Source organism: Crinia signifera, chromosome 9, assembly GCF_055691185.1.
Source record: "Crinia signifera chromosome 9, ASM5569118v1, whole genome shotgun sequence".
NCBI lineage: Eukaryota > Metazoa > Chordata > Amphibia > Anura > Myobatrachidae > Crinia > Crinia signifera.
This window is the reverse complement of record NC_139225.1, coordinates 13,770,115-13,794,587: the sequence shown is the minus strand read 5'-3', so window position 1 is coordinate 13,794,587 and position 24,473 is coordinate 13,770,115. Positions and strand designations below refer to the sequence as shown.

General features: G+C 47.2%; 1 protein-coding gene across 1 annotated transcript in view; it reads left to right on the top strand.

The window, feature by feature from the left end:
- Positions 1 to 23,677, top strand: part of PLXNA3 (plexin A3) — an 83,265-nt gene extending 59,588 nt beyond the window's left edge. The window contains exons 11-32 of the mRNA XM_083161065.1: positions 1,068 to 1,164; positions 1,434 to 1,624; positions 1,994 to 2,139; positions 4,572 to 4,692; positions 4,789 to 4,925; positions 5,017 to 5,187; positions 5,303 to 5,396; positions 6,138 to 6,380; positions 7,174 to 7,317; positions 8,793 to 9,027; positions 12,598 to 12,740; positions 13,101 to 13,357; positions 15,259 to 15,325; positions 15,408 to 15,554; positions 15,635 to 15,794; positions 17,747 to 17,850; positions 17,942 to 18,038; positions 18,169 to 18,359; positions 18,455 to 18,624; positions 18,736 to 18,948; positions 19,062 to 19,212; positions 21,244 to 23,677. Of these exons, the coding sequence (XP_083017191.1) occupies positions 1,068 to 1,164; positions 1,434 to 1,624; positions 1,994 to 2,139; positions 4,572 to 4,692; positions 4,789 to 4,925; positions 5,017 to 5,187; positions 5,303 to 5,396; positions 6,138 to 6,380; positions 7,174 to 7,317; positions 8,793 to 9,027; positions 12,598 to 12,740; positions 13,101 to 13,357; positions 15,259 to 15,325; positions 15,408 to 15,554; positions 15,635 to 15,794; positions 17,747 to 17,850; positions 17,942 to 18,038; positions 18,169 to 18,359; positions 18,455 to 18,624; positions 18,736 to 18,948; positions 19,062 to 19,212; positions 21,244 to 21,339 (3,375 nt within the window). The 3' untranslated portion in view covers positions 21,340 to 23,677. The remainder of the gene's footprint in view (positions 1 to 1,067; positions 1,165 to 1,433; positions 1,625 to 1,993; positions 2,140 to 4,571; positions 4,693 to 4,788; positions 4,926 to 5,016; positions 5,188 to 5,302; positions 5,397 to 6,137; positions 6,381 to 7,173; positions 7,318 to 8,792; positions 9,028 to 12,597; positions 12,741 to 13,100; positions 13,358 to 15,258; positions 15,326 to 15,407; positions 15,555 to 15,634; positions 15,795 to 17,746; positions 17,851 to 17,941; positions 18,039 to 18,168; positions 18,360 to 18,454; positions 18,625 to 18,735; positions 18,949 to 19,061; positions 19,213 to 21,243) is intronic.
- The last annotated feature ends 796 nt before the right edge of the window (positions 23,678 to 24,473 follow it).

Sequence of the window (24,473 nt, the reverse complement as noted above, 5' to 3'; positions counted from 1 at the left end):
TTCATCTCCTGGATTATGACAGTGCTAACGCTCTCCAGCCACTAGGCCCCAGTCTACACCTTTTCCTTCATCTCCTGGATTATGACAGTGCTGGCTTTTGCCAGGCACCAGGCCCCAGTCTCTGTCTGTCCCTTCAGGCGACTTGATGTGACTGAGACCTGGTGCCTACAGAAGGACAGCATGGTTTCCTACCTCTGGAAACACAAACATTTAGGCCTCCGATGCACATCAATACAAAAAGAGGCCCATTTATCATATATTTGCAGCTAATTCTTTGGGGGTTAGTCATAAATATAAAGTATCTCCAGAATGTATGTAGGAGGAACCGCGGCAGGAATATCCGATCCCTGCTGCTATCCTTCCTGCCCCACTCATGGGATGCGACATCAGCCAGCAACGCAGTCTGTCCCGTGGCTACCACCATTCTAGCCTATGGGCAGGTCAGTGGGGTCAACCGTGGGTCAGCGCTAACCGCGTATATGCTGATTCCCGGCATCAGCAGGTTGATATATTCAACTGAAAGATCACATATTGCACTGCGATTCTAGCCTTCCAGATCGCATTGCATATGTGATCCATTGATAAATGGACCCCAAGGTGTGGTGATGTGGGGAGTGGAGGCAGATCTCCTTCTCGCCGGCATTGGCGGCTCTCCTTTTCCCCAGCACCGCTTCCCCGACAGCAGCAGAGCGCATCCCCAGGGACCTGCGAAGTTTGGTCCGTACGTTTAGAGTGAAATAGCGCATGTTTATTGCTTAGTTAGCGGGCTGAATATGGGACGTGTTGCTTTCTATAGACATCGCTGCGTCTTTTATCACGCACCTTCACAGCAGGTAGGATTTTCCTAATATCACGACACCTTTGCGGCACTTTGTCACGGTACACGGATCATCGCGTGAGCACGGACTTACCAGCTGTCACAATACTATCTCTTTTTAATAGAACGTGACAGCTGAGATGCCTGTACTCACTGTGTATTACCAAGGAGAGATTACCGGACTTTGGTAGCTGACTGGTATCATTGATGATGAGATACTGATGCGTATTTATGGTCTGTTGTGTTGCAGTACACCTATGAAGGGAATGAATCTGGTGACCTGTCTGTTGATTTCTCCATCGTGTGGGACGGACATTTTTACATTGATAAACCGCCCACTTTTAAAGGTACAAGACAGGAGCCCAACTTGGGATACATGACACACATAACCTTGTGTGTACCAGCTCACCGTGCACCTCTCCCTCTCCTTTATTCTTTCTCTCCCTCTCCTTCCCAGCACGGTGTCAGGTATATACTGTCTAACAATGCACCTCTTCCTCTCTGCGCCCCCCCTCTTTCTCTCTCCCCTTTCCCTCTCCCCTCTCTTTCTTTCTCTCTCCCTCACAACATGGCCTACTGTATGACGTCTCATAGTGCACTTCTCTCTTCCTCTCAGCTTTGCTGTACAAATGTCCTGCTCAGCGGGAGAGCTGTGGTCTCTGCCTGAAGGCGGATCCACGCTTCGAGTGCGGCTGGTGTGTATCAGATAATAAGTGCCTCCTCCGCCAGTATTGCGCAAACCCCAAGACCAACTGGATGCATCTTGGCAAAAAGAACACGCGCTGTACCAATCCCCAAATTTATGAGGTCAGTGTTATGTCATTGTGCGAGCTAACGCTCTAAGTGGTTCTAATAAAAGATCAGCAAAATTTGCTTAGAGCCTCAATGTGTTAATATGCCCAAAATACAGGATACTGTATATAAAATAATGACTATTTAATGTGCACAAGAGCTTGTAAGGACACTGCAGGAGTGTATTAAAGCGGATTGGTTTGTGATGAAGTTGTGATAGGGGGGAGGGGGGTCAGGGGTGGTTTCCCCTTATGCACATCAGACCTTTTGTCAGTAAATATTTAAGGACACAACTTTAAGTCTTTCAAGGTCTACAATGGCCATAAAGCTAATGTTACTACTACTCTCTCCAGCTGTCACACTCCTACTTCTGTCCCTTTCTAGATTCATCCACTTACTGGCCCGAGAGAGGGCGGTACCAAAGTGACCATTAGTGGCGCTAACCTTGGCTTGTACTTCCGAGAGGTGTGGGTTCAGGTGGCGGGCGTGCAGTGTGCATCAGTGCCCTCGCAGTATGTCAGCGCCGAGAGGTAAGGTTTATATAATGTTCTGCAGGAAATTAGGCCGAACTTGATGATGTAGAATAGTGTAGTGTGCGGAATAACCAGTTATATTGTTTGTACATGTATTCACAAAATATATGTGCCATTCGCCCTATTCATGATTCCTAACAATAACCTAACCATAACCTCAATCTAGTTCATATGCCCAATCTTATCGTAGGCGCATAGACCTAGCCATCCGCCTTCTAAGAATTTTGACAATGTGAACTTGGTGACATTCTATAGTTGTCACCATGTTGTCTGTCGACCTGTTGGTCAATGTCAACATTTTAATTGGTTTGTCGACATTATATATTTTGAAATTGTAACCGTCAACAATGTGATCACATACCGCTTGGAATTTGTTATTTGTGGTTCGTTTTTATCTCCTATATAAACTATTTTAACATCACTAGTGCCTGGTGTCATCTTCTATACACCACTACCAAACTTAGAAGGTGTGCCACCTAGTGGCAGCTTTTAATTCTTATAATAATAATAAAGTATGAACAACAGACCTTTATCAGTACATATTCTAAGGCAAAACTTGAAGCCTTTAAAGGTTTAACCTGAGCACTTCTCATGTGTTCCTGAGGTACATGAATTGTAATCCCTGATAAGAAGCCCCAGGAGGCCTAATTATATGGCGATAACACGTGGATTTTTGGGGTATAACATGTGTTGTACCCCAAAAAATTTTAGCCCCCCCCCCCCCCCCCCCAAAATTATCTTAGAAGAATAGCCCCATTAGGTTATTAGAATGTTTTTTTCAGCTGAAAATGAAAGTGTCTGATAGGATACCCATACTTGCTGGCCCATATCCCATATTATGTATAGGCACATTTTTCACTATAATGTGTGTGTGTGTGTGTGTGTGTGACATCTCGTGGTTTTGTTCGTGTGGCTGTCCTATGGGGAAAAAAAACAAGTTATCTCCATAATTCATACACCGTCCCTAGAAGTCTATTTATATACATACTGTCCTTTTGGACTTCAGGAGGCTGCACCAGCCGAGTGCCTATTTCCCCTCTTGCTGATGTCACGTGGAGAGAATACACACCTCAGATGCTTTCTGGGTCTCTACACTAGACAGTAATGAGGTATAGATACCTGTATGTAGAGACTTTAGGAGGCTGCACCAGCCGAGCACCTATTTCTCCTCTCGCTGATGTCACGTGGAGAGAATACACACCTCAGATGCTTTCTGTGTCTCTATACTATACAGTAATGAGGTATAGATACCTGTATGTAGAGACTTCAGGAGGCTGCACCAGCCAAGTGCCTATTTCCCCTCTTGCTGATGTCACGTGGAGAGAATACACACCTCAGATGCTTTCTGTGTCTCTATACTATGCAGTAATGAGGTATAGATACCTGTATGTAGAGACCTCAGGAGGCTGCACCAGACAAGTGCCTATTTCCCCTCTTGCTGATGTCACGTGGAGAGAATACACACCTCAGATGCTTTCTGGGTCTCTACACTATGCAGTAATGAGATATAGATACCTGTATGTAGAGACTTCAGGAGGCTGCACCAGCCGAGCGCCTATTTCTCCTCTCGCTGATTTCACATGGAGAGAATACGCACCTCAGATGCTTTCTGGATCTCTACACTACGCACCATCCAAATTCACGCAGTAGGTTTTGAGTGATGCTGGTATGAACAGACAGACGTAAATAACTTTGTTGTATATTCTATATAGATAATCGGCTATGGGATGCGGTCATTTGGTCTACTGCATTATGGTAGAAAGTCATTAGGTCGAATCCATTAGGTCGACATGCTAAAAGGTCGACATGACTCTAGGTCGACATGGGAAAAGATCGACATGATTCTAGTTCGAAAGGTCATTAGTTCGACAGGTCATTAGTTCGACAAGGTCATTAGTTCGACATTGTCTATGTCGACATTCACAAGGTCGACATGGAGTTTTTCACTGTTTTTTGAGCCAACATGTGCCGACAGGCGGTATTTCATGCCCTACTGTGTGGTGGGAGAATAAAATAGTGTGCCGAGCGTAGCGAGGCACCGTGCCCGACGCATAGCGAGCGATGCGAGGGGATGCAGTGCACTTTAAAGTGTGTCCATGTCGACTGTGTTGACATTCAGGTAAAAAAACAGTGAAAAACCCCATGTCGACCTTGTGAATGTCGACATAGACAATGTCGAACTAATGACCTGTCGAACTAATGACCTTTCGACCTAGAATCATGTCGACCTTTTCCCATGTCGACCTAGAATCATGTCGACCTTTTAGCATGTCGACCTAATGGATTCGACCTAATGACTTTCTACCATAATGCAATAGACCAAATGATCCCAACCCTCGGCTATATTTCCTCGCTGGAAAATGTGCTGCTGTCAAGTGACCTTTGCTTTGTCCTGTAATTGGTCCATTGTTCCCTTTCACCCCCCTAAGGATAGTGTGCGAGATGGAGGAATCGCTGGTCCCTAATCCAGCCCCTGGCGTGGTGGAGCTGTGTATTGGAGACTGCAGTGCGGAGTACAGGACTCAGTCTGACCAGCTGTACACTTTCGTGGTAAGATCCCATTTTATATGAAGGTCACAAAGTTGGGAAATGTCTCTGATAAAATACATCAATAACTCTAAATGGATTCATGCCGGACTCTTTCAGACTCCCAGTTTTTATGACGTGAGCCCCATGAGGGGTCCGGCCTCGGGTGGTACTCGACTGACCATCAGCGGGCGAAACCTGGATGCTGGCAGCGCGGTGTCCGTACTTATCAGGGGATCAGAGTGTCGCTTTGTCAAGTTGGTACTTTTCTTTGTTTTGTGAATGACCCGGAGCCATTGGTTGACCTTCTGCCCTAATGCCACATGTGGTCTCACCCATGTCTAACAGGAGGAATGTTTATGAGATCATTTGCATATCACCAGACTCTGCTCAGGGTCCCAGCTCTGCAGATATTACGGTCAGGATCGACAAGGCCAGTGTACGGAACACAGCGGTCAGCTACATGTACACAGAGGATCCCAGTGTTTCTCGCCTCGAGCCGACCTGGAGTATCTTTAAGTGAGTAATGCGCGGGTCTGTAGGGGTGCCGCCATCTTTCTCTGGCCAGTGTAATTCCCTTCCTTTCATCTGGCCCTGGTTGATAGACGTCTCCTCTGTACTCTTCTTTCAACAGTGGCAGCACCTCAATCACTGTGACCGGTACACATTTACTCACCATTCAGGAGCCATGGGTTCGAGCCAAGTATTCCGGTATAGAGACGGTCAATGTGAGTATAACTGGGAAATCCCTTCAAGGGTACAAAAAGCAATGTCTGTATTTGTTTGTCACATATGCCTAGATGGCCTCCATGGCACCCAACAGGTTAGTGGTCAGACTGTGGTGACAATATCTCATTCAGATCGTTCAGAATACAGGCACTAATGTGGTCTAATGTGAACCCAGCGTAAATGCAGCACTGCTCCATAGTGAGTGGTGATCAGCGGTGTTACAGCGGTGTGACCACAGAGTGTAGGGGCGTGGCAGTGGGCGTTACCCTCAGGTTATCTGTACACCATATGGTCCATACTGAGTGGTGATCCAGCATTGTGACCAGAGTGTAGGAGCGTGGCATTGGCTTATCCACAACAGTCACAGGCCGTTACCCTCAGGTTATCTGTACACCATATGGTCCATACTCAGTGGTGATCAGCGGTGTTACAGCGGTGTGACCACAGAGTGTAGGCGCATGGCAGTGGCTTATCCAGGACACAGTAACAGGCCGTTACCCTCAGGTTATCTCCACACCATATGGTCCATACTGAGTGGTGATCAGCGGTGTGACCACAGAGTGTAGGCGCGTGGCAGTGGCTTATCCAGGACACAGTAACAGGCCGTTACCCTCAGGTTATCTCCACACCATATGGTCCATACTGAGTGGTGATCAGCGGTGTGACCACAGAGTGTAGGAGTGTTGCAGTGTAATGGATTGCTCACATTTAATAACCATGTATGCTTCCTTTCCTTGCAGACCTGCCACATAATGAATGACACTTTGATGGTTTGCAAGGCTCCCGGTATTAACCCCTCCAGTGCGGAGCTTGTTCCAGACGATGGAATTCAGCCGGATGAGTTTGGGTTCATCTTGGACAATGTAACTTCCCTGCGCGCTCTGAACTCCACCACATTTACTTATTACCCCAACCCTGCTGTGGAATCATTTGGATCTGGCGGCATCTTGGAGATCAAACCTGGGTCTCATGTCATCCTTAAGGTCTGTAATTTGTGGGTGTTCATCTTCATTAAAGTGCAGTGTGGTGGGAAGCTGCCATATTACAGCAAATGCACTGATTTGTTATTCATTTCACTTGGTTTTGCTATATTGGATGTGTGCAGTGTGGTCTAGCTTTACAATGTCGTCCTTGCTGTGACCTTACTGGCTAAGTCCTTGTGTCTACAGTAAGTCCATAGCAATCTACAGAGGAGTAACTATTGCAACTGTGTTCTATTAAGGGATGTATAATCTGTATACAGTGGGGCCGAAAAAGTATTTGGACAGCCACCGATTGTGCAAGTTGACCCACTTAAAAACAAACAAACACAGTGTGGTCTCAGGACCTGTCCTGCACATGTGCGGGATGGGTCCTGCCTGTGCGCAGTTCCCCCACCATCTGGAACTGCGATGCAATTCGTAAATGCATTGTGGAACGAGGGACATAGTTTGCTAGACCGTTTAACCTTCTCTTGTACATTTTGTGCTGAGCAGTACATATGTTTTTGGAATATACGGATAAGGGAGACTTGACCTGTACCACTAAGCCTAAGACTGAAGGGAAAGCCAGGTGCCCTTAGGCTTACTGGCAACTGTGTATTTTGTAGGAGTATCCGCACTTTGGGTTGTGTAGGTATTTTTACAAAAAGGACCAACTGATGCTTTGGTTGCAGACAAGAGGGAAACTTCTTTAGGCTAAGTAGTTATTAAAACTATTTGTGGTAAAGCATGATTCAGGGAAAGAGATTAAAGTGGTAAATTCCAGCAAACTCATTCTTCTTTTATTCCTTTACAGGGGAAAAATTTGCAGCCTGCTGCCCCCGGAGGTGCTAAACTGAACTACACTGTTCTGATTGGGGATGTGCCGTGTGCTCTTACAGTTTCTGACACTCAGCTCCTCTGTGATTCTCCTAGTCAGACCGGAGAGCACCGTGTTACTGTGAGTAGGATGTCCCTCTGGGAGTGGCTTCTGTGACTCCCTGCAACATACATTGTCTGTCCTACCTGTGGGGCCGCCTTCCGTCTTTCCAACCCGTGGGGCCGCCTTACCATCTGTCCTACCCATAGGGCCCACCAACTTCCCATCTGCCCTACCTGCGGAGCCGCCTTCCCGTCTGTCCTACTTATGGGGCCACCAGCGTTCCTCTCTCCTCTGCCACCTTGTGGCATGTTCCTACACTTCTGTCTATTGCCATCGATGGCAATTCTGCAACTGGCCATCGATAGTGCTAAACTATGCTATGGATGACAGAATATCGTGGGTAGAGAGAAGAATGTCTCTGTGTGGCGCACCAGAAGGAAAAAAAAGATATAAGTAAAATTTAGCTTTTAATTCATATTTCTAAAAAAGAGCGAAATAAAAACACAATTTTACACATACATACACAAACATGTATTTAAAAGCGGGATATAACTATCCCTACAACGTGAGACCCCACTGTCACGTGTACCTTCCGGATTAGGTCTTTATTAATTTCAAGTGAAATTAACAGGTAAGTATATGATTTCACACATTTGTTGGTCTGTTTAATACATGTGGGCATTGGTGGACACACATGCGTTCTCTGAAGCAAATGGCACAGTCATTGGTTGACACACAGTGTATCTATGTGTCAGTAATTCTGACTTAATATCTTATCAGAGCTACGTAAATCGCAGTTTAAATGTTGATAGGTCACTGTCTGTAGTTACAGTGTGAGGCTGCGGTCTATTCACCCGCTACACTGTTGCTATATGACGGACTCCAGAGCAGACTGTAGTCTGTCTCGCGGTATCAGCCCTTTGCGTTCAGCCATCCAGGCGCATACCCGGCGGCATTCTCTCCCCGGCGTTGCAGCCTCTACCATAGTCACAAGCGGCTAATAGATTTTGCATGACAGACTGATACCGCGAGACAGACTACAGTCTGCTCCGGAGTCCGTCATATAGCAACAGTGTAGCGGGTGAATAGACCGCAGCCTCACACTGTAACTACAGCCAGTGACCTAGCAACATTTAAACTGCGATTTACGTATCTCTGATAAGATATTAAGTCAGAATTACTGACACATAGATACACTGTCAATGGCTAAAGTATTTGACATCGGCCATGAACCATCAATGATTTCGAATCATCGATGGTCGATGGCCATCCCTACTTCTGTCTGCTGGAATTCATGATCTTTCTCATCTTCGCTCTAGAAGCTCCTCCCCTCACACTTTTTTCTTTTATGCTTGATTTCGTTTTGTCGTATGCTGCATCAAACCTCTCTATTTTTCACTCTACCTTCCTCTGGCGGCATTCTGCTTCCTACATAGGCCACCTCCACTGCTGACTGCACCCCATGTATATCCAGACCACCACCCTCCCTCCATAATGTGATCCCCCCCCCCCCCATTGCATTTATTAAAGAATGTGTTTTCTCTTCTTGTTAGATCTTGGTGGGCGGAATGGAGTTCTCGCCAGGAACGCTGAGGATTTACTTAGACAGCTCGCTCACCTTACCAGCTATTGTGGGTATCGGTGCTGGCGGGGGGCTGTTACTTCTGGCTATCATTGCTGTCCTCATTGCTTACAAAAGGAAAACGCGGGATGCTGACCGCACACTCAAAAGGCTTCAGATGCAGATGGATAATCTCGAGTCACGGGTAGCATTGGAGTGTAAGGAAGGTGAGACTATAACGTTGGTCCTGTGTTACTATGTTTTTGGTGAAGGAGAGGTCATGGTTAAAACTAAATCCTGTAAAGTGTACAGTATAGTTGCATTTGAAGGGTTAATTCAACGGGGATGATCTCATAGAAAGTGCCCTCAGTACGTTTTCTTCTCTTTATCAATAAAGCGTTTTACTGAGCTGCGATGATGGAGAGGGGCTGGGAATACAGCACTGTGATTAATTACACAGACCCAGTGCTATCAGCTGTACTCCTGTGAGTGATGTCACCCTACGGGAGCATTAAGAATAGGATTGTGCTATTTGTTGTTACATCTCTTCAAATTCAAATAAAAGTCAGATCCCTGTTTCCCGAAAAATCATTCTCTTTAAATAAGTTCCCTTTGTTACTGAATAACAACAAACCAAATTGCAACTAGATCTTCGCTGTCCACTCCTCTAAACTAAAACATTACTGTCCTGGGTTCCTCCTCTTTTGTAGGGTTTCTCCTAGTCTGGTCGTTTTCTTCTATTCTAGGGTCTCTCCTAGTTTGTTCCTCCTGTACTCTGAGGTCTTTGCTAGTCTGATCCTCTTCTGTTCTAGAGTCTCTCCTAGCCTGATCCTCCAATCCTTCTACTCCGTGGTCTCTCCTATCCTTTATTTATTTATTAACAGTTATTTATATAGCGCACACATATTCCGCAGCGTTTTACAGAGAATATTTCAACATTCACATCAGTCCCTGCCCCAGTGGAGCTTACAATCTATATTCCCTACCACATGTACACGCACACACATTCTAGGGTAATTTTTTTTTTTTTTTCGAAGCTAATTAACCTACCTGCAGATTTTTGGATTGTGGGAGGAAACGGGAGTACCCGGAGAAAACCCACACAAGCACGGGGAGAATATACAAACTCCGCACAGTTAGAGCCATGGTGGGAATCAAACCCATGACCTCAGCGCTGTGAGGCAGTAATGTAACCATTACATCATCTGTACTGCCCTGTATATATAACACATGGTGGGGATAGAACCCATGACCTCAGTGCTGTGATGCAGTAATGCTAACCATTACACCATCCATACTGCCCCGTATATATAACACATGGTGGGGATAGAACCCATGACCTCAGCGCTGTGAGGCAGTAATGCTAACCATTACACCATCCATACTGCCCCGTATATATAACACATGGTGGGAATAGAACCCATGACCTCAGCGCTGTGAGGCAGTAATGCTAACCATTACACCATCCATACTGCCCCGTATATATAACACATGGTGGGAATAGAACCCATGACCTCAGCGCTGTGAGGCAGTAATACTAACCATTACACCGTCCATACTGCCCCGTGTATATATAACACATGGTGGGGATAGAACCCATGCCCTCAGTGCTGTGCGGCAGTAATGCTATAACCATTACACCGTCCGTACTGCCCCGTATATATAACACATGGTGGGGATAGAACCCATGACCTCAGTGCTGTAAGGCAGTAATGTACACCATCCGTACTGCCCCGTATATATAACACATGGTGGGGATAGAACCCATGACATCAGCGCTGTGAGGCAGTAATGCTAACCATTACACCGTCCGTACTGCCCCATATATATAACACATGGTGGGGATAGAACCCATGCCCTCAGTGCTGTGCGGCAGTAATGCTATAACCATTACACCGTCCGTACTGCCCCGTATATATAACACATGGTGGGGATAGAACCCATGACCTCAGTGCTGTAAGGCAGTAATGTACACCATCCGTACTGCCCCGTATATATAACACATGGTGGGGATAGAACCCATGACATCAGCGCTGTGAGGCAGTAATGCTAACCATTACACCGTCCGTACTGCCCCATATATATAACACATGGTGGGGATAGACCCCATGACCTCAGTGCTGTGAGGCAATAATGCTAACCATTACACCATCCGTACTGCCCCGTATATATAACACATGGTGGGGAAATAACCCATGACCTCAGCGCTGTGAGGCAGTAATGCTAACCATTACACCATCCGTACTGCCCCGTATATATAACACATGGTGGGGATAGAACCCATGACCTCAGCGCTGTGAGGCAGTAATGCTAACCATTACACCATCCGTACTGCCCCGTATATATAACACATGGTGGGAATAGAACCCATGACATCCGTGCTGTAAGGCAGTAATGCTAACCATTACACCATCCGTACTGCCCCGTATATATAACACATGGTGGGGATAGAACCCATGACCTCAGCGCTGTGAGGCAGTAATGCTAACCATTACACCATCCATGCTGTCCTATCCTGAACCTCCTCTGCTCTGCGGTTTCTCCTAGCCTGAACCTACTCTGCGGTCTCTTCTAGCCTTATTGTCTTCTGCTCTGCAGTCTCTCCAAGCCTGGTCATCCATCTCCTCCTCCGTGGTCTCTCCTAGACTGATCTTTCTCTGCTATGCGGTCTCTCCTAACCTGACCCTCCTCTGCTCTGCGGTCTCTCCTAGCCTGACCCTCCTCTGCTCTGCGGTCTCTCCTAGCCTGATCCTCCTTTGCTCTGGGGTCTCCCATAGCCTGATCCACCTCTGCTCTGGGGTCTCTTGTAGCCTGATCGTCATCTGCTCCCTGGTCTATTCTAGGCTGACCCTTCTTTGGTCTCTTCTAGCCTGATTGTCTTCTGCTCTGCGGTCTCTCGTAGACTGGTCATCCAACTCCTCCTCCTCCTCGGTCTCTCCTAGCCTGATCTTCCAGTGCTCTGGGGTCTCTCCTAGCTTTGACCCTCCAGTGCTCCCGGCGGGCCATCCCTCCATCCATTGATCAGTTAGTGGTCCCAGTGGGCCAGTGACCCACCCACTAACGAGGTAAAGTGCCTCCGACGGGCCATCCCTCCACCCAGTAATTATGTGTAGTGCTCCCAGGGCTTCATCGCTCCACCCAGTAATTATGTGTAGTGCTCCCGGGGCTCCATCCCTCCACCCAGTAATTATGCGCAGTGCTCCCTGCGGGCCAGCCCTTCACTCAGTAATGCAGTAATGAGGGGCAGTGCTCCTGTCAGGCCATCCCTGCACCCAGTAATGCAGTAATGAGGGGCAGTGCTCCTGTCGGGCCATCCCTGCACCCAGTAATGCAGTAATGATGGGCAGTGCTCCTGTTGGGCCATCCCTTCAGCCAGTAATGCAGTAATGAGGTGCAGTGCTCCTGTTGGGCCATTCCTTCACCTAGTAATGCAGTAATGAGGTGCAGTGCTCCTGTCAGGCCATCCTTTCAGCCAGTAATGCAGTAATGAGGTGCAGTGCTCCTGTTGGGCCATCCCTTCAGCCAGTAATGCATTAATGAGGTGCAGTGCTCCTGTTGGGCCATTCCTTCACCCAGTAATCAGGGATAGTGGTGTCAGCGAACGAATGACCAACCCAGTAATGAGGCGCAGTGCTCCCGGCCCTGGTTTTTGATCAAAGTATCTCATTTGTTAAATATGCTCCTCAATGGTCTGCCTGTATCCTCTCTATAGCTGTTGTTCTCTGGTCTTGTAACCTAACGCTTTGTGTATGATGTACACTCTTGTCAGTAACCATTGTCTGTGTTCTGTTCTGAAGCATTTGCTGAGCTCCAGACCGACATCAATGAACTGACAAATAACATGGACGGAGTGAAGATCCCTTTTCTGGATTATAAAACCTATGCCATGCGGGTCTTGTTCCCGGGCATAGAAGACCACCCTGTGCTCAAGGACCTGGACGTGAGTGGTATTAGAAGCTGTGTTGTCTTTTCCCCTGCAGACCGATGAGGGAATGTGGCGGGGGGGGGGGGTGGTCTCATGGCCGAACCAAGTGACGATGTCTAGTTTTATTTCTTTACTGAAGTTCGGAAGAGTTATTCTCCCCTGTGGTGATTGAGTCTTCATTCAGCTTGGTTTATGTATAGAGCCGTGGAGTCATTGTGCCCAATACCTGTCACATATGGTGACCTGGGATCAGCCCCAGCTCAATACACATCATTTGATCTCCGCTTCAGTTCTCGAGGCCATGTATTCATTATTTGGCTACAATTAGGTTTACAATCCTTTTATTCGGGAAATCTTTCCTTTCTTGCCCCCCAGATCCCCCCTAATGTGGAGAAAGCCCTTAGACTCTTTGGCCAGCTCCTGAACAACAAGACCTTTCTCCTGACCTTCATCCACACCCTGGAGAACCAGCGCAGCTTCTCCATGCGGGACCGAGGCAATGTAGCCTCACTGACTATGGTGTCGCTGCAGGGACGCATGGAATATGCCACCGTCCTCCTCAAACAGTTGCTGAGTGACCTCATTGAGAAGAATCTGGAGAGTAAAAACCACCCTAAATTGTTACTGCGCAGGTGAGGAAACACAGCTAGTGTGTGTATGTATGTGTATTCAGGGAGGTACAGGGGGATAGATGGAAGAGGTGTAGGGATGATAGGAGGTACAGGGGGGAAGGATTAATGGGCTTTCAGGGATGATACAGGAGAGAGAGGTACAGGGGGAGAGATGGAAGAAGAGGTTTTGGGATGATAGGGAGAGATGAAATGAGAGGTGTAGGGATAATTGGAGGAGGGCAAGAGGTACAGAGTGAGAAATGGAAGTGCAGCTCTTACTCCCTCCAATTATCCCTACACCTCGTAGGAATAATAGGAGGAGGGAGTGAGAGCTGCAGGTGGAGAGATGGAAGGAGAGGTGTAGGGGTGATAGGAGGGAATGAGAGGTACAGGGGGAGAGATAAAATGAGGTGTAGGGATGATGGGAAGGAATGAGAGTTACAGATGGAAAGGTGTAGGGGTGATAGGAGGGAGTTAGAAGTACAGGGGGAGAGATTAAAGGAGAGGTGTAGGGGTGATAGGAGGGAATGAGAGGTACAGGGGGAGAGATGGAAGGAGAGGTGTAGGGGTGATAGGAGGGAGTTATGCTGTGTACACACGGTCCGATTTCCTTTCCAATGTTGATGATCTAGTCAACATCGGATCGGAATCGGATGCAGATCGCAAGGGTTTTAACCCTTGCGATCCCGATCCGATCCTAATGCGCGTTCACGTATCGGAAGCCAGAAAGTCTTGGCTGCCTTGTCTATATAGTGCAGATCTGCACTATATAGTCAAGATAGGATGCAAATCGGATGTGCCTTAGGATCCTATCCACGATCCTATCTGATCAGATCGTGGATAGGATCTTAAGGCACATCTACCATGTGTACACACCATTAGAGGTACAGGGGGAGAGATGGAAGGAGAGGTGTAGGGGTGATAGGAGGGAATGAGAGGTGTAGGGGTGATAGGAGGGAAGTAGAGAGTACAGGGGGAGAGATGGAAGGAGAGGTGTAGGGGTGATAGGAGGGAATGAGAGGTACAGGGGGAGAGGTGTAGGGGTGATAGGAGGGAGTTAGAAGTACAGGGGGAGAGATGGAAGGAGAGATGTAGGGGTGATAGGAGGGAATGAGAGGTACAGGGGGAGAGGTGTAGGGGTGATAGGAGGGAGTTAGAAGTACAGGGGGAGAATGGAAGGAGAGATGTAGGGGTGATAGGAGGGAATGAGAGGTACAGGGGGAGAGGTGTAGGGGTGATAGGAGGGAGTTAGAAGTACAGGGGGAGAGATGGAAGGAGAGATGTAGGGGTGATAGGAGGGAATGAGAGGTACAGGGGGAGAGGTGTAGGGGTGATAGGAGGGAGTTAGAAGTACAGGGGGAGAGATGGAAGGAGAGGTGTAGGGGTGATAGGAGGGAATGAGAGGTACAGGGGGAGAGGTGTAGGGGTGATAGGAGGGAGTTAGAAGTACAGGGGGAGAGATGGAAGGAGAGGTGTAGGGGTGATAGGAGGGAATGAGGGGTGTAGGGATGATAGGAGAGAATTAGAGAAATACAGGAGAGGCGTAATGCGTTAATAAAAGGAGGAAGAAAAGGGAGCAGAGGGGACATCTGAGACATTAAGGAAAGGGGAAATATGACCGATATGGGGAATAGGTGGATTAACACTGGGAAGGTGTTCAAATGTGTAAAATATTATTTTTAAAATTTCTAAAGCTTCTGGAGTTCTAGGTGCACCTTAATCTCCTGTCCATTATTTTCAATGGTCCATTCCACTACTCTGAGGACTTGGAATGTTCTCATTGCTCAGATAGGATTGTCCATACGAGAACCAGCAGCGGTCATCTGGTCACTGGTGGACTCCAACGACCAGCATATTGGGCTATTGCGCTGTGTATAGACCCTCATGTACATATGATTACAATGTTGGTCTTGTCCCCGCAGGACGGAGTCTGTGGCAGAGAAGATGCTGACGAACTGGTTCACATTTCTACTGTATAAGTTCCTAAAGGTGTGTCCTTCTGTTCTCCGCAGCATATTATTAGTGTTACCTGTATACTGTTACTACAACATACAGTGCCGTCTACTTCTAGGAATGTGCCGGAGAGCCGCTATTTATGCTGTTTTGTGCCATCAAGCAACAAATGGAGAAAGGGCCCATCGATGCCATCACCGGAGAGGCCAGGTACTCGCTCAGCGAGGACAAACTCATCCGGCAACAGATTGACTACAAAGTACTGGTTAGTCTCCTGTTATTCCCTCTGGTATATTCTGATGGTGTTCCCCACATTGCTTACAAGTACCTGTTGTCGTTTCATAGACCCTGAGCTGCATTTGTCCAGACAGTGAGAACGGTACAGAAATCCCTGTCAAGGTCATTAATTGTGATACAGTGACCCAGACCAAGGATAAGCTGCTAGATGCCGTCTACAAGGGAATTCCCTACACCCAGAGGCCCAAAGCAGAAGACATGGACCTTGGTGAGGACAATATGAACTTGGGGACTTAGTGTTCTAGGGTGTAAGGGTGACATAGCGGCGAACTGAGAATCTGGAGCAAGTCCCGTAATATTGTGGCACAGTCGTTTGTAGGCCCGTTTGTTTGTTCTCCTATTTTCTGTGCCTTAGTCCTCGTTTCTAGGACTCAGGGTGCCAACAGCTTAGGCTGGATACACATATGATGATGCAAGGGACAGCAGCATGGCTCTCTGCCCTTCCCTCCCCCTCTAAAAAATCTTTTAGCATGGCATTGTACATGATTCCTTTTGATTGGCTGCACAACCCATGGGCATACACCCCTAACTACCGGATTTGTCCTTCCGATTTCCTCGAAACGACAATTTGGGTCAGTACATACGTTTATCATACGTGCTGGAGGGTCATGGTCTTCCTGACTGTGGGCCTTACCTAGTTCACTCTTTCTGACAAAAACCTTCTTAGATGGGCAAAACCATGTGCACTGCAGGGGCCAGATGTAACATGTGCAGAGATAATTAGATATGGGTGAGTTATTTTGTTTCTGTGCAGGGAAAATACTGACTGCTTTATTTTTACACTGCAATATAGATCTCACTTTGAAGTAAAACCCCACCCAAATCTAATTCTCTCTGCACAAGTAACATCTGCCCCACCTGCAGTGCGCATGGTTTTGTCCATCTAAGAAGGATTTTGTCAGAAAGAGTGAACTTGAATAAGGCCCAATGTGTCTGAGCACTACCTAAATGATTGCATACTGACTCACAGACAGAACAGGTATCTGATGGAACGCTGGAGGCTGCAACTAAACAGCCTGAGGCCTGGGCCCTTTTGGAGTTTTGGCTACGTCAAACTGGCTTTGGAGCAGATTTGTGTGGCAAGCCATTGCAGAACATACAAGACAGGTAGATAGTCATATCTGACCCTTTATTTGAGTCATTATGAGCCTGTGAAATTGGCAAGAGCCTTTCCAAGGTGTCTGCTTCTATGGATGGGATCTGGTCAATGCAGACTCCAGACTTCTGGAGATTGTTCTTCCGTAGGTTCCTCACAAGGAGGGTGCTGATGGATCCTGCATCTCCCTGTATTGGCAGATGTTTGAAAAATCCAGGAAAGTGAATAAACTGCTTCTGACACTTACAAGGAAGCGCAGACCTCAAATATCTAGAAGGATCCTTTGCTTAAACTACATAAGAAACTTTAGGTTCCCAAGGATCCATGGATCTGCCCATAGGAAAGTCACTGCTGTCCACAGCGATACTGGTACCAGGAAGGAGTAGAATACTAACTCATTTCTCCACCTGTAGGGGTTCAGCGGCTTCTTCAGAGAATATTTAGAATAGGTGGAGAAACGCGTTAGTTATCTTTCCTGGTACCAGTATCTCTTTGGACAGCAGTGACTTTCCTATGGGCGGATCCAGATAGGGCAAGACCGGAAGTGCTAACCAGGCCGGAACCGCAAACTTCACTTTGCTTTTTTTTGCCTTTTTATATGATTTATGTATTTATGATTTTTCCCATTTTCATGATTTAGAATTACAAATACATGTTCTTTTTTAGCGCAGTGTGCTCCTGTATATATGTTATATAGAGGGTAAGCTGTGTGACGGCAGCTACTCCGTGTTACAGGTATTACAGAGTATCTGGTGTTATATAGAGGGTAAGGTTCCAGACAGGGGTCTGGTATGATATGCCGGCAGTCGAAATACCAACGCCAGAATCCCGACCACCGCAATTCCCGACAAGGGGGACCGTGGATGGCCCCCCCTTGCAGGCTTGCTGCGCTCGCCACGCAGCGGGTCCGGTGCCTCGCTACGCTCGGCACACTATTTTATTCTGCTGGCATTGCGGCGGTCGGGATTTCGACCGCCGGCATATTGACCGCATCCCCCAGACAGATTAGGAGTAATGGAATTAACGCGAGTATAAAAATGCATTCTTTTTTTTTTTTTTCCCAGAATGGCGTCAGGGACGTATCACCCGCATTGTCCTTCAGGATGAGGACGTCACCACTAAAATTGAATGCGACTGGAAGAGACTGAACACGCTGGCGCATTACCAGGTGCATATCTTAGTCCCTACTTTTTCATTTCCTACCCAACCACTTTTTCTTTTCTCATTTCCATTTGTCTGTACCTCGTCCCTTACTGTAGGTTATAGACGGCTCCACTGTGGCTCTGATTCCAAAGCAGGTGTCCGCTTACAACATCACCAACTCCTTCACATTCACACGTTCCCTCAGTCGGTATGGTAAGTGATATTGGATTGGGGTCAGCACCAGCCCTTCCTCTCTTGTGTCCCTAGATGCCTTGTCTTGGTCTTGTCCCGCACATCATTGTCCAGCTTCTCTCACAGTATGATGTTCTTTCTCTTTCGCCAGAGAGCCTCCTCCGCACGTCTAGTAGCCCAGACAGCTTGCGCTCCCGAGCTCCGATGATCACTCCTGACCAGGAAACTGGCACCAAACTCTGGCATCTGGTGAAGAATCATGACCACACCGACCATAAGGAGGGTGACCGCGGCAGCAAAATGGTATCGGAGATCTACCTGACCAGGTTATTGGCCACAAAGGTGAGAGTCAGGGCAGCTGGAGACCAATAAGTAGAGATGCGTGTGATTACCTGGAAAATGAGCTTGATGTCTTTGTACTTTGCTGCTACATACAGGGCACTTTGCAGAAGTTTGTGGATGACCTGTTTGAGACCGTGTTCAGCACAGCACATCGAGGCAGCGCCCTTCCCCTTGCCATCAAATACATGTTCGACTTCTTAGACGAGCAGGCGGATCGGAGGCAGATATCTGACCCAGATGTCCGGCACACCTGGAAAAGCAATTGGTAAAGAAAAGGAAAAAAAACACAAGGCGGAAAATCTTTTTCATTTGTGTTTTTTTATTGTTAAAAGAGGGAAAAAATTCTTGACACCCTGTCTCCTTGTATCGCTCTCAGCTTGCCACTGCGTTTCTGGGTGAATGTAATAAAGAACCCGCAATTCGTGTTTGACATCCACAAAAACAGCATCACGGATGCGTGTCTGTCTGTGGTGGCTCAGACTTTCATGGACTCTTGTTCCACCTCTGAACATCGACTTGGAAAGGACTCTCCGAGCAACAAGCTTCTTTATGCCAAGGACATCCCGAACTATAAGACCTGGGTAGAACGGTGAGCGCTGGGACAGTTTAGTACAGTGATGGCTAACCCTGGTTAGGCTTTTAAAAGACCTGCAGCTAAGTATAACCTATTGCTTCTCTAAATGCGTTTCCTTTGCCTTACAGATATTACCGGGACATTAACAAGATGGCCGCCATCAGCGACCAAGACATGGATGCCTATCTGGTTGAACAGTCACGCTTACACGCAAATGAGTTTAACTCCCTCAGTGCTCTCAGTGAGCTCTTCTTCTATGTGAACAAATATCGGGAGGAGGTGAGAGGCTGGGCGAGGGGGTGTGGCAGATACTTCTTCACCAGTAGTGGTTTAGATCAGCGGTTCCCAACCTTTTTCTCTCCCGTATCCCTTGATGAGGGTGTCATCTATGAGTACCCTTCCTCTCAATTTGAAATATCCACAGTACTTATGAGTTGAGCGGAAGGGAGCGGTATGTGCGTCCTTATATTAGGAGTAGCGTGCGGTCAGGAATTGGGACCCTCTGTGTCTGGCTGTGTACCGTCTTCACTAACGCCTGTAGGACTAATGCAGCTCCTTCCTCCACCTGCGTCAGTGCGGGGCTGATGTCTGAGGGCAGCCGCGGGGAACTCCCAGTGGATTGCTGGTCAGGCAAAAGCATAAGACTGTGATGACACTGGAGACGGAACCAGAACGCAACAGGGTTCATCTCCATGACAATGGGAGACTTCTTCCTCCTTTACCAGTATTATTTTTAAATCTTCCCAACCAGTCTGCAGGGTACCTGCAGGGGTACACATAACTTCGGTTGGGACCCACTGGTTTAGATGAACAAGCTCAGTCTGTCACACTGTTATCGCAACATTATCCAGGCGCTGATTATTACTACACTAGGGACCAATTAATAAACCATGCCCCTGTCCTGGGGTAGGGGTTAATCACAGTTGCAGCCCATATAGAAAGCAATAGTAGACTTCCTAATCACACCAGACTAGTGGGGGGATATAGGCGCTACTGAGATTAACAGCTCCTAACCCAAGTATTAAACAATTTAAATATTTTAATATAAAAACGGACCGGTCACTTAGACAGAACTAGGAGGCTTATTAAGGCTGATGTCCTTCCACCTGATGTTTGGAATGAGGCTGTGCCATATAAATGGCTGATGCGTAATATTCAGAAATTAAGTATATATAGAATAGAGGCTGTGAATGAGAATTAAAGCATTATAATGAAATGGCCGCTGGAAGATATCCGGAAATGAACCAGCGGCTTGGGATACAAAATAAAAGATGGCCGCCGTCCTCCATAAAGATTTTTATTGTTTAAATCATCTACTATTGTTCTGAGTTGTTGATCTCAGTAGCGCCTAGCGCAGCTAGAGTAGTAGTAGTAGTAGTAGTACGTTTATTTATAAGGCGCGCCGCAAAGTGTCCGCAGCGCCGTACATAGCAAACAAAAAACAAATGACAAGGTAACGTACAGGGTGTGTTGAAAAATACAGTATAAATAGGGGTATAGCTGGTAGAAATAAAATCAGCATCAGTTCAGAAGTAGGTGTCAAAATTGTCGAGGAGACTGAAGATGAAGTAGAGGAAGGGAAGAACAGGACAGGAGCACAGGTGAGGTAAAGAGGTAGAGTGAGTACATGAGGCAGGAGGACCCTACTCATAAGAGTTAACATACTAAAAATAGGTGGGTGGACGAACGAAAAACAACAGGATAAGTAGGAACGGAGGCAGGATAGGAGGATCAAAAGAGGTTAGGAGGGAGGGATAGGCTAGTTGAAAAAAGTGGGTTTTGAGGGAGCGCTTGAAGGAGGTAAGGGAATCAGAAAGCCTGATGGGTGGCGGGAGGTTGTTCCAGTGCAGGGGGGGCAGCGCGAGAGAAGTCTTGGACACGGGAGTGGGAGGAGGTGATTAGGTGAGAGGTCAGTCGGCGGTCAGCGATGGAGCGAAGAGGACGGGAGGGAGTGTGGATAGAGATCAGTGAAGAGAGGTAAGGAGCGGTGGAGGAGGAGAGAGCCTTGTATGTGGTGGTGAGGAGTTTAAAGAGAACTCGGAAAGGAATGGGGGAGCCAGTGAAGAGATAGACAGAGGGGGGAGGCGGAGGTAGAGCGGCGGGAGAGGAAGATTAGCCTAGCAGCGTTAAGAATGGTTTGGAGAGGTGCGAGGCGGGTGAGAGGTAGCCCAGAGAGAAGGATGTTGCAGTAGTAGCTAGAGAACACCTTTCTGTCGCACTGTCTGTTCTTGCTCTGCAGTCAGTGCACGTTTAGTGATATGTAATGTCCGCTGTTCTTTCTCCTCTCTAAATAAAGCTTTTCTCTCCTAGATCCTTACTGCCTTGGACCGGGATTCCTATTGCCGGAAACACAAGCTGCGGCAGAAGTTGGAACAAGTTATCAACATGGTTTCCAGCAATAGCTGAACCATGTGATCCCCTCTTTGTCCTTTTATATCCCTCAACCTTAACATCCCAGGAATCCAAGTTGAGACAGAAATTAATCGGTAGAGGCCCCACTTGGAGGCCGACAGTACCACAAAGTGACTAGGAGGGGTGATGGGCAATGTGCAAATCTATGGCACTGCCATATAAACTCCACAGAACCACCAATAGGACCTGTGTGACCAGCACCTGAATCCTTTACACGGTTTAGGAGCAGATCATCACCAGCCATGGTACCCCTATGGCATGCCCATTCCTCACTCTTCTACGTCTGTGTGACAGTGCCTTGTGCTTGGGAGAGCAGTGCTGTGACTGCGCACTGTTGTAGTAATACTGGTTGACCACTGGATGGGGTCGGTGTGCACGCCAGCTATCTCTACCCTTTTTGAGGGGGACCGCATCCTCACCTACCAACCTTGTCCCTAGACTGCCAGGACTCCCAAGCCAATCCGGAGCTTGCACACAGTGAGGACCTACAGTACATGTTTTTGGTAACGTGAAGCCATATGACTCAGAGGGACATGTGCCCCCCGCCCCCCATGTTTGTTATCCACTAATAATCTCAGTGCACTATTGTACCCCAAGTTCCTTGCTGCTCCTCTTATGTGTTTTCAGTGCAACCCCAGACGCTGTGTAGAGCAGGTCCATTTATTGCATATCTGTGATGTGAAATGGGGGTTATCCCAAGATTAGGTTTTCTAGGTAGGAGGGACCCCCTTTATGTTGATGAGGTTTGTGCCATGCGATATCAGTGCTATTTGTATTACAGAAGGAGGTGAGCCCCTTGTACTATGTTCCCTGGGAAGTACATCGCCGCCGGCTACATGATCGAACGCGTCTAGTTTCTGCGGTACTCCCACTTACCGGGGGTAATAGATGTCCCAATTTGTGTTGTGTATAGCTGTGTGAGTCAGGGCACACTGGTGACTTGTGTACTTAACATACATTCCAGGCTCTGGTATCTAGATCTTGGGTTTTATATTTAATTTTATTTATTTAACTTATTCTTATTTTATCATCTGCTGCAATTTTTTTTATATGAAATCTATCGTAAGTGGGGAGGTGCGAGAGGTGTGTGTGTGTGTGTGAGTGTGATGTGTGTGTCTTCAGTTGTCTATGGAAATTGCATTTATTTTTAACTATTCTGGGTCACACCTAACCAAGCTATTAGGGTACATGATGAACATCCCCCCAACTTTCCTCATTGTATATTCTCCCAGACCGGTAATATGGTTGAGTGCTGTTACTGGCGCTGGCCTGTTTGTACAGTGTTCTATGTGCCCGCTTGAGGTTTTGTATAACACGGGACCATCGTGTGTGCCATCCCAGAAGAAGTATCTCTCTGCTGGGGACACAAACCAAAGCATATACAAGAAAGCAATAACCAAGCACCAGGAAACTGCAAGCTGGCTTCACATTTCTTAGGGACCCATAGAGAATCCGCACCTCCCCATTCATCTTAACAGACTTTGTTCTGAGTTTTAGCTGCCATATTCTTATTCTTGTTGCTTTCTCCCCCATTGTTGACGAAGAGACTCATCCAAACATCCAACATATCACTTCTATAGGGTTTCACTCTATTCCTGTATTAGGTATTATACAGCCTGTCCTCATGTGCCAGTAGACCCGCCTGTCCTGTTTGTGTCCCTGGACCCTTCTCTCCATATACTGGGTTCATCTCCTTGTGCGGAACCCCTTATTCCCTCTCCCGTAACCCCCTGGCCCTGGGTAGCTGCTTGGCCCCACCCCCTGGCTGCCGCCTGCCCTCTCCGCCGGGGAGCCGCCTACCCTCACCGTAGATCCCGAGTAGGCTCCTCAGCTCACTCTCCTTCCTTTCTCTTCTGTGCTAGGTGTTTGATTACCAATGTTCTTTGTTGCCAAACTGGAAACATTCCATATTTTAGCGTGTGTGCGCCTAGCTGACAATACCTCACACATGCAGGGTTCCCGATGTGTAAATATGGAGAAACCTATATTTTGTAAGTCTGTGCCACTGTCTTGTATCTCCCCCCCCCCTCATCCTACAGAACCCCTTCACTGCCAGTTCCATTTCTGCTGGAAGGAATGGTGACTTGTTGATATTTGTTCTGGTCTAGCATCCAATGGGTTAATATCTCCACCAGGAACGAAGGGATTTAGGTGCCTTAGTAACATATTCCACCCCATAGGATCTGATACCTATATGAAAGATGCAGGGTCCATAGTATTTATCAGCACTTTACGTCTACAGTGGCGGCGTATCCGATACTGTGAGCATGGCGTTTTTATTTCATGATGTTCTTTTGCAAAATAAACGATTTCCAATGCAAACCCGTCTGCTGTTATGTAATGGGAGGCAATGCAGTGTTCTGGTGGTCACAACCAGCAGGCGATGAACCGGAAGAGGCGGGGTTAATGCTGTGGGCAAGGAAATACATCATCACTTTTATTCTCCGAGAGTATCGGTCTATCATGAGTCCCTTTTGGAGCTTAGTCTAATTCCCCAGCACACACAAGGGATAATTTTGTCAGCAGCCAACTAACCTACCAGTATGTGTGTAACCTGGAGCACCCAGAGGAAACTCGTACAGAAATAACATACAAACTCCACACAGGACCCTGGTAGGGATTTGTACTGCTCTGAGATTAGGCTGCAATGGCCAAGCACAACAGGTTTCATCAAGGCATTGTCTGTGTGGCCTTCGGATAAATGGGATATAAACACATTCTCCGACGGTACGAGGTTATTATAGGGCAGTGGTAGCCAACTCCATTCCTCGAGAACTACCAACAGTTCACATTTTCCAGACAACCTAGATTCTGCAAAGGGGCACTCATTACTGACTGACACATTGTAAAAGCTAATTACTTCACTTGTAATTCCGTGAGGAGATCTGGAAAATATTGTTGGTAGCTCTCGAGGACTATAGTTGGCTACCCCAAGGATAGGGCAGGTGTTCATCATTCAAAATACTGATGCTGGCATTACAAAAAACACAAGGAGATTCAATGCCCTGTGGTCTATTTCAGTGGTCTTTAAGGCGCACCAACAGTCCATGTTTTCTGGCTATCCCTGCTTAGTCCCAGATAGTATAATCAAGCTGACTGAGTTACAAATGAAGTCGCTTGTGCCTAAG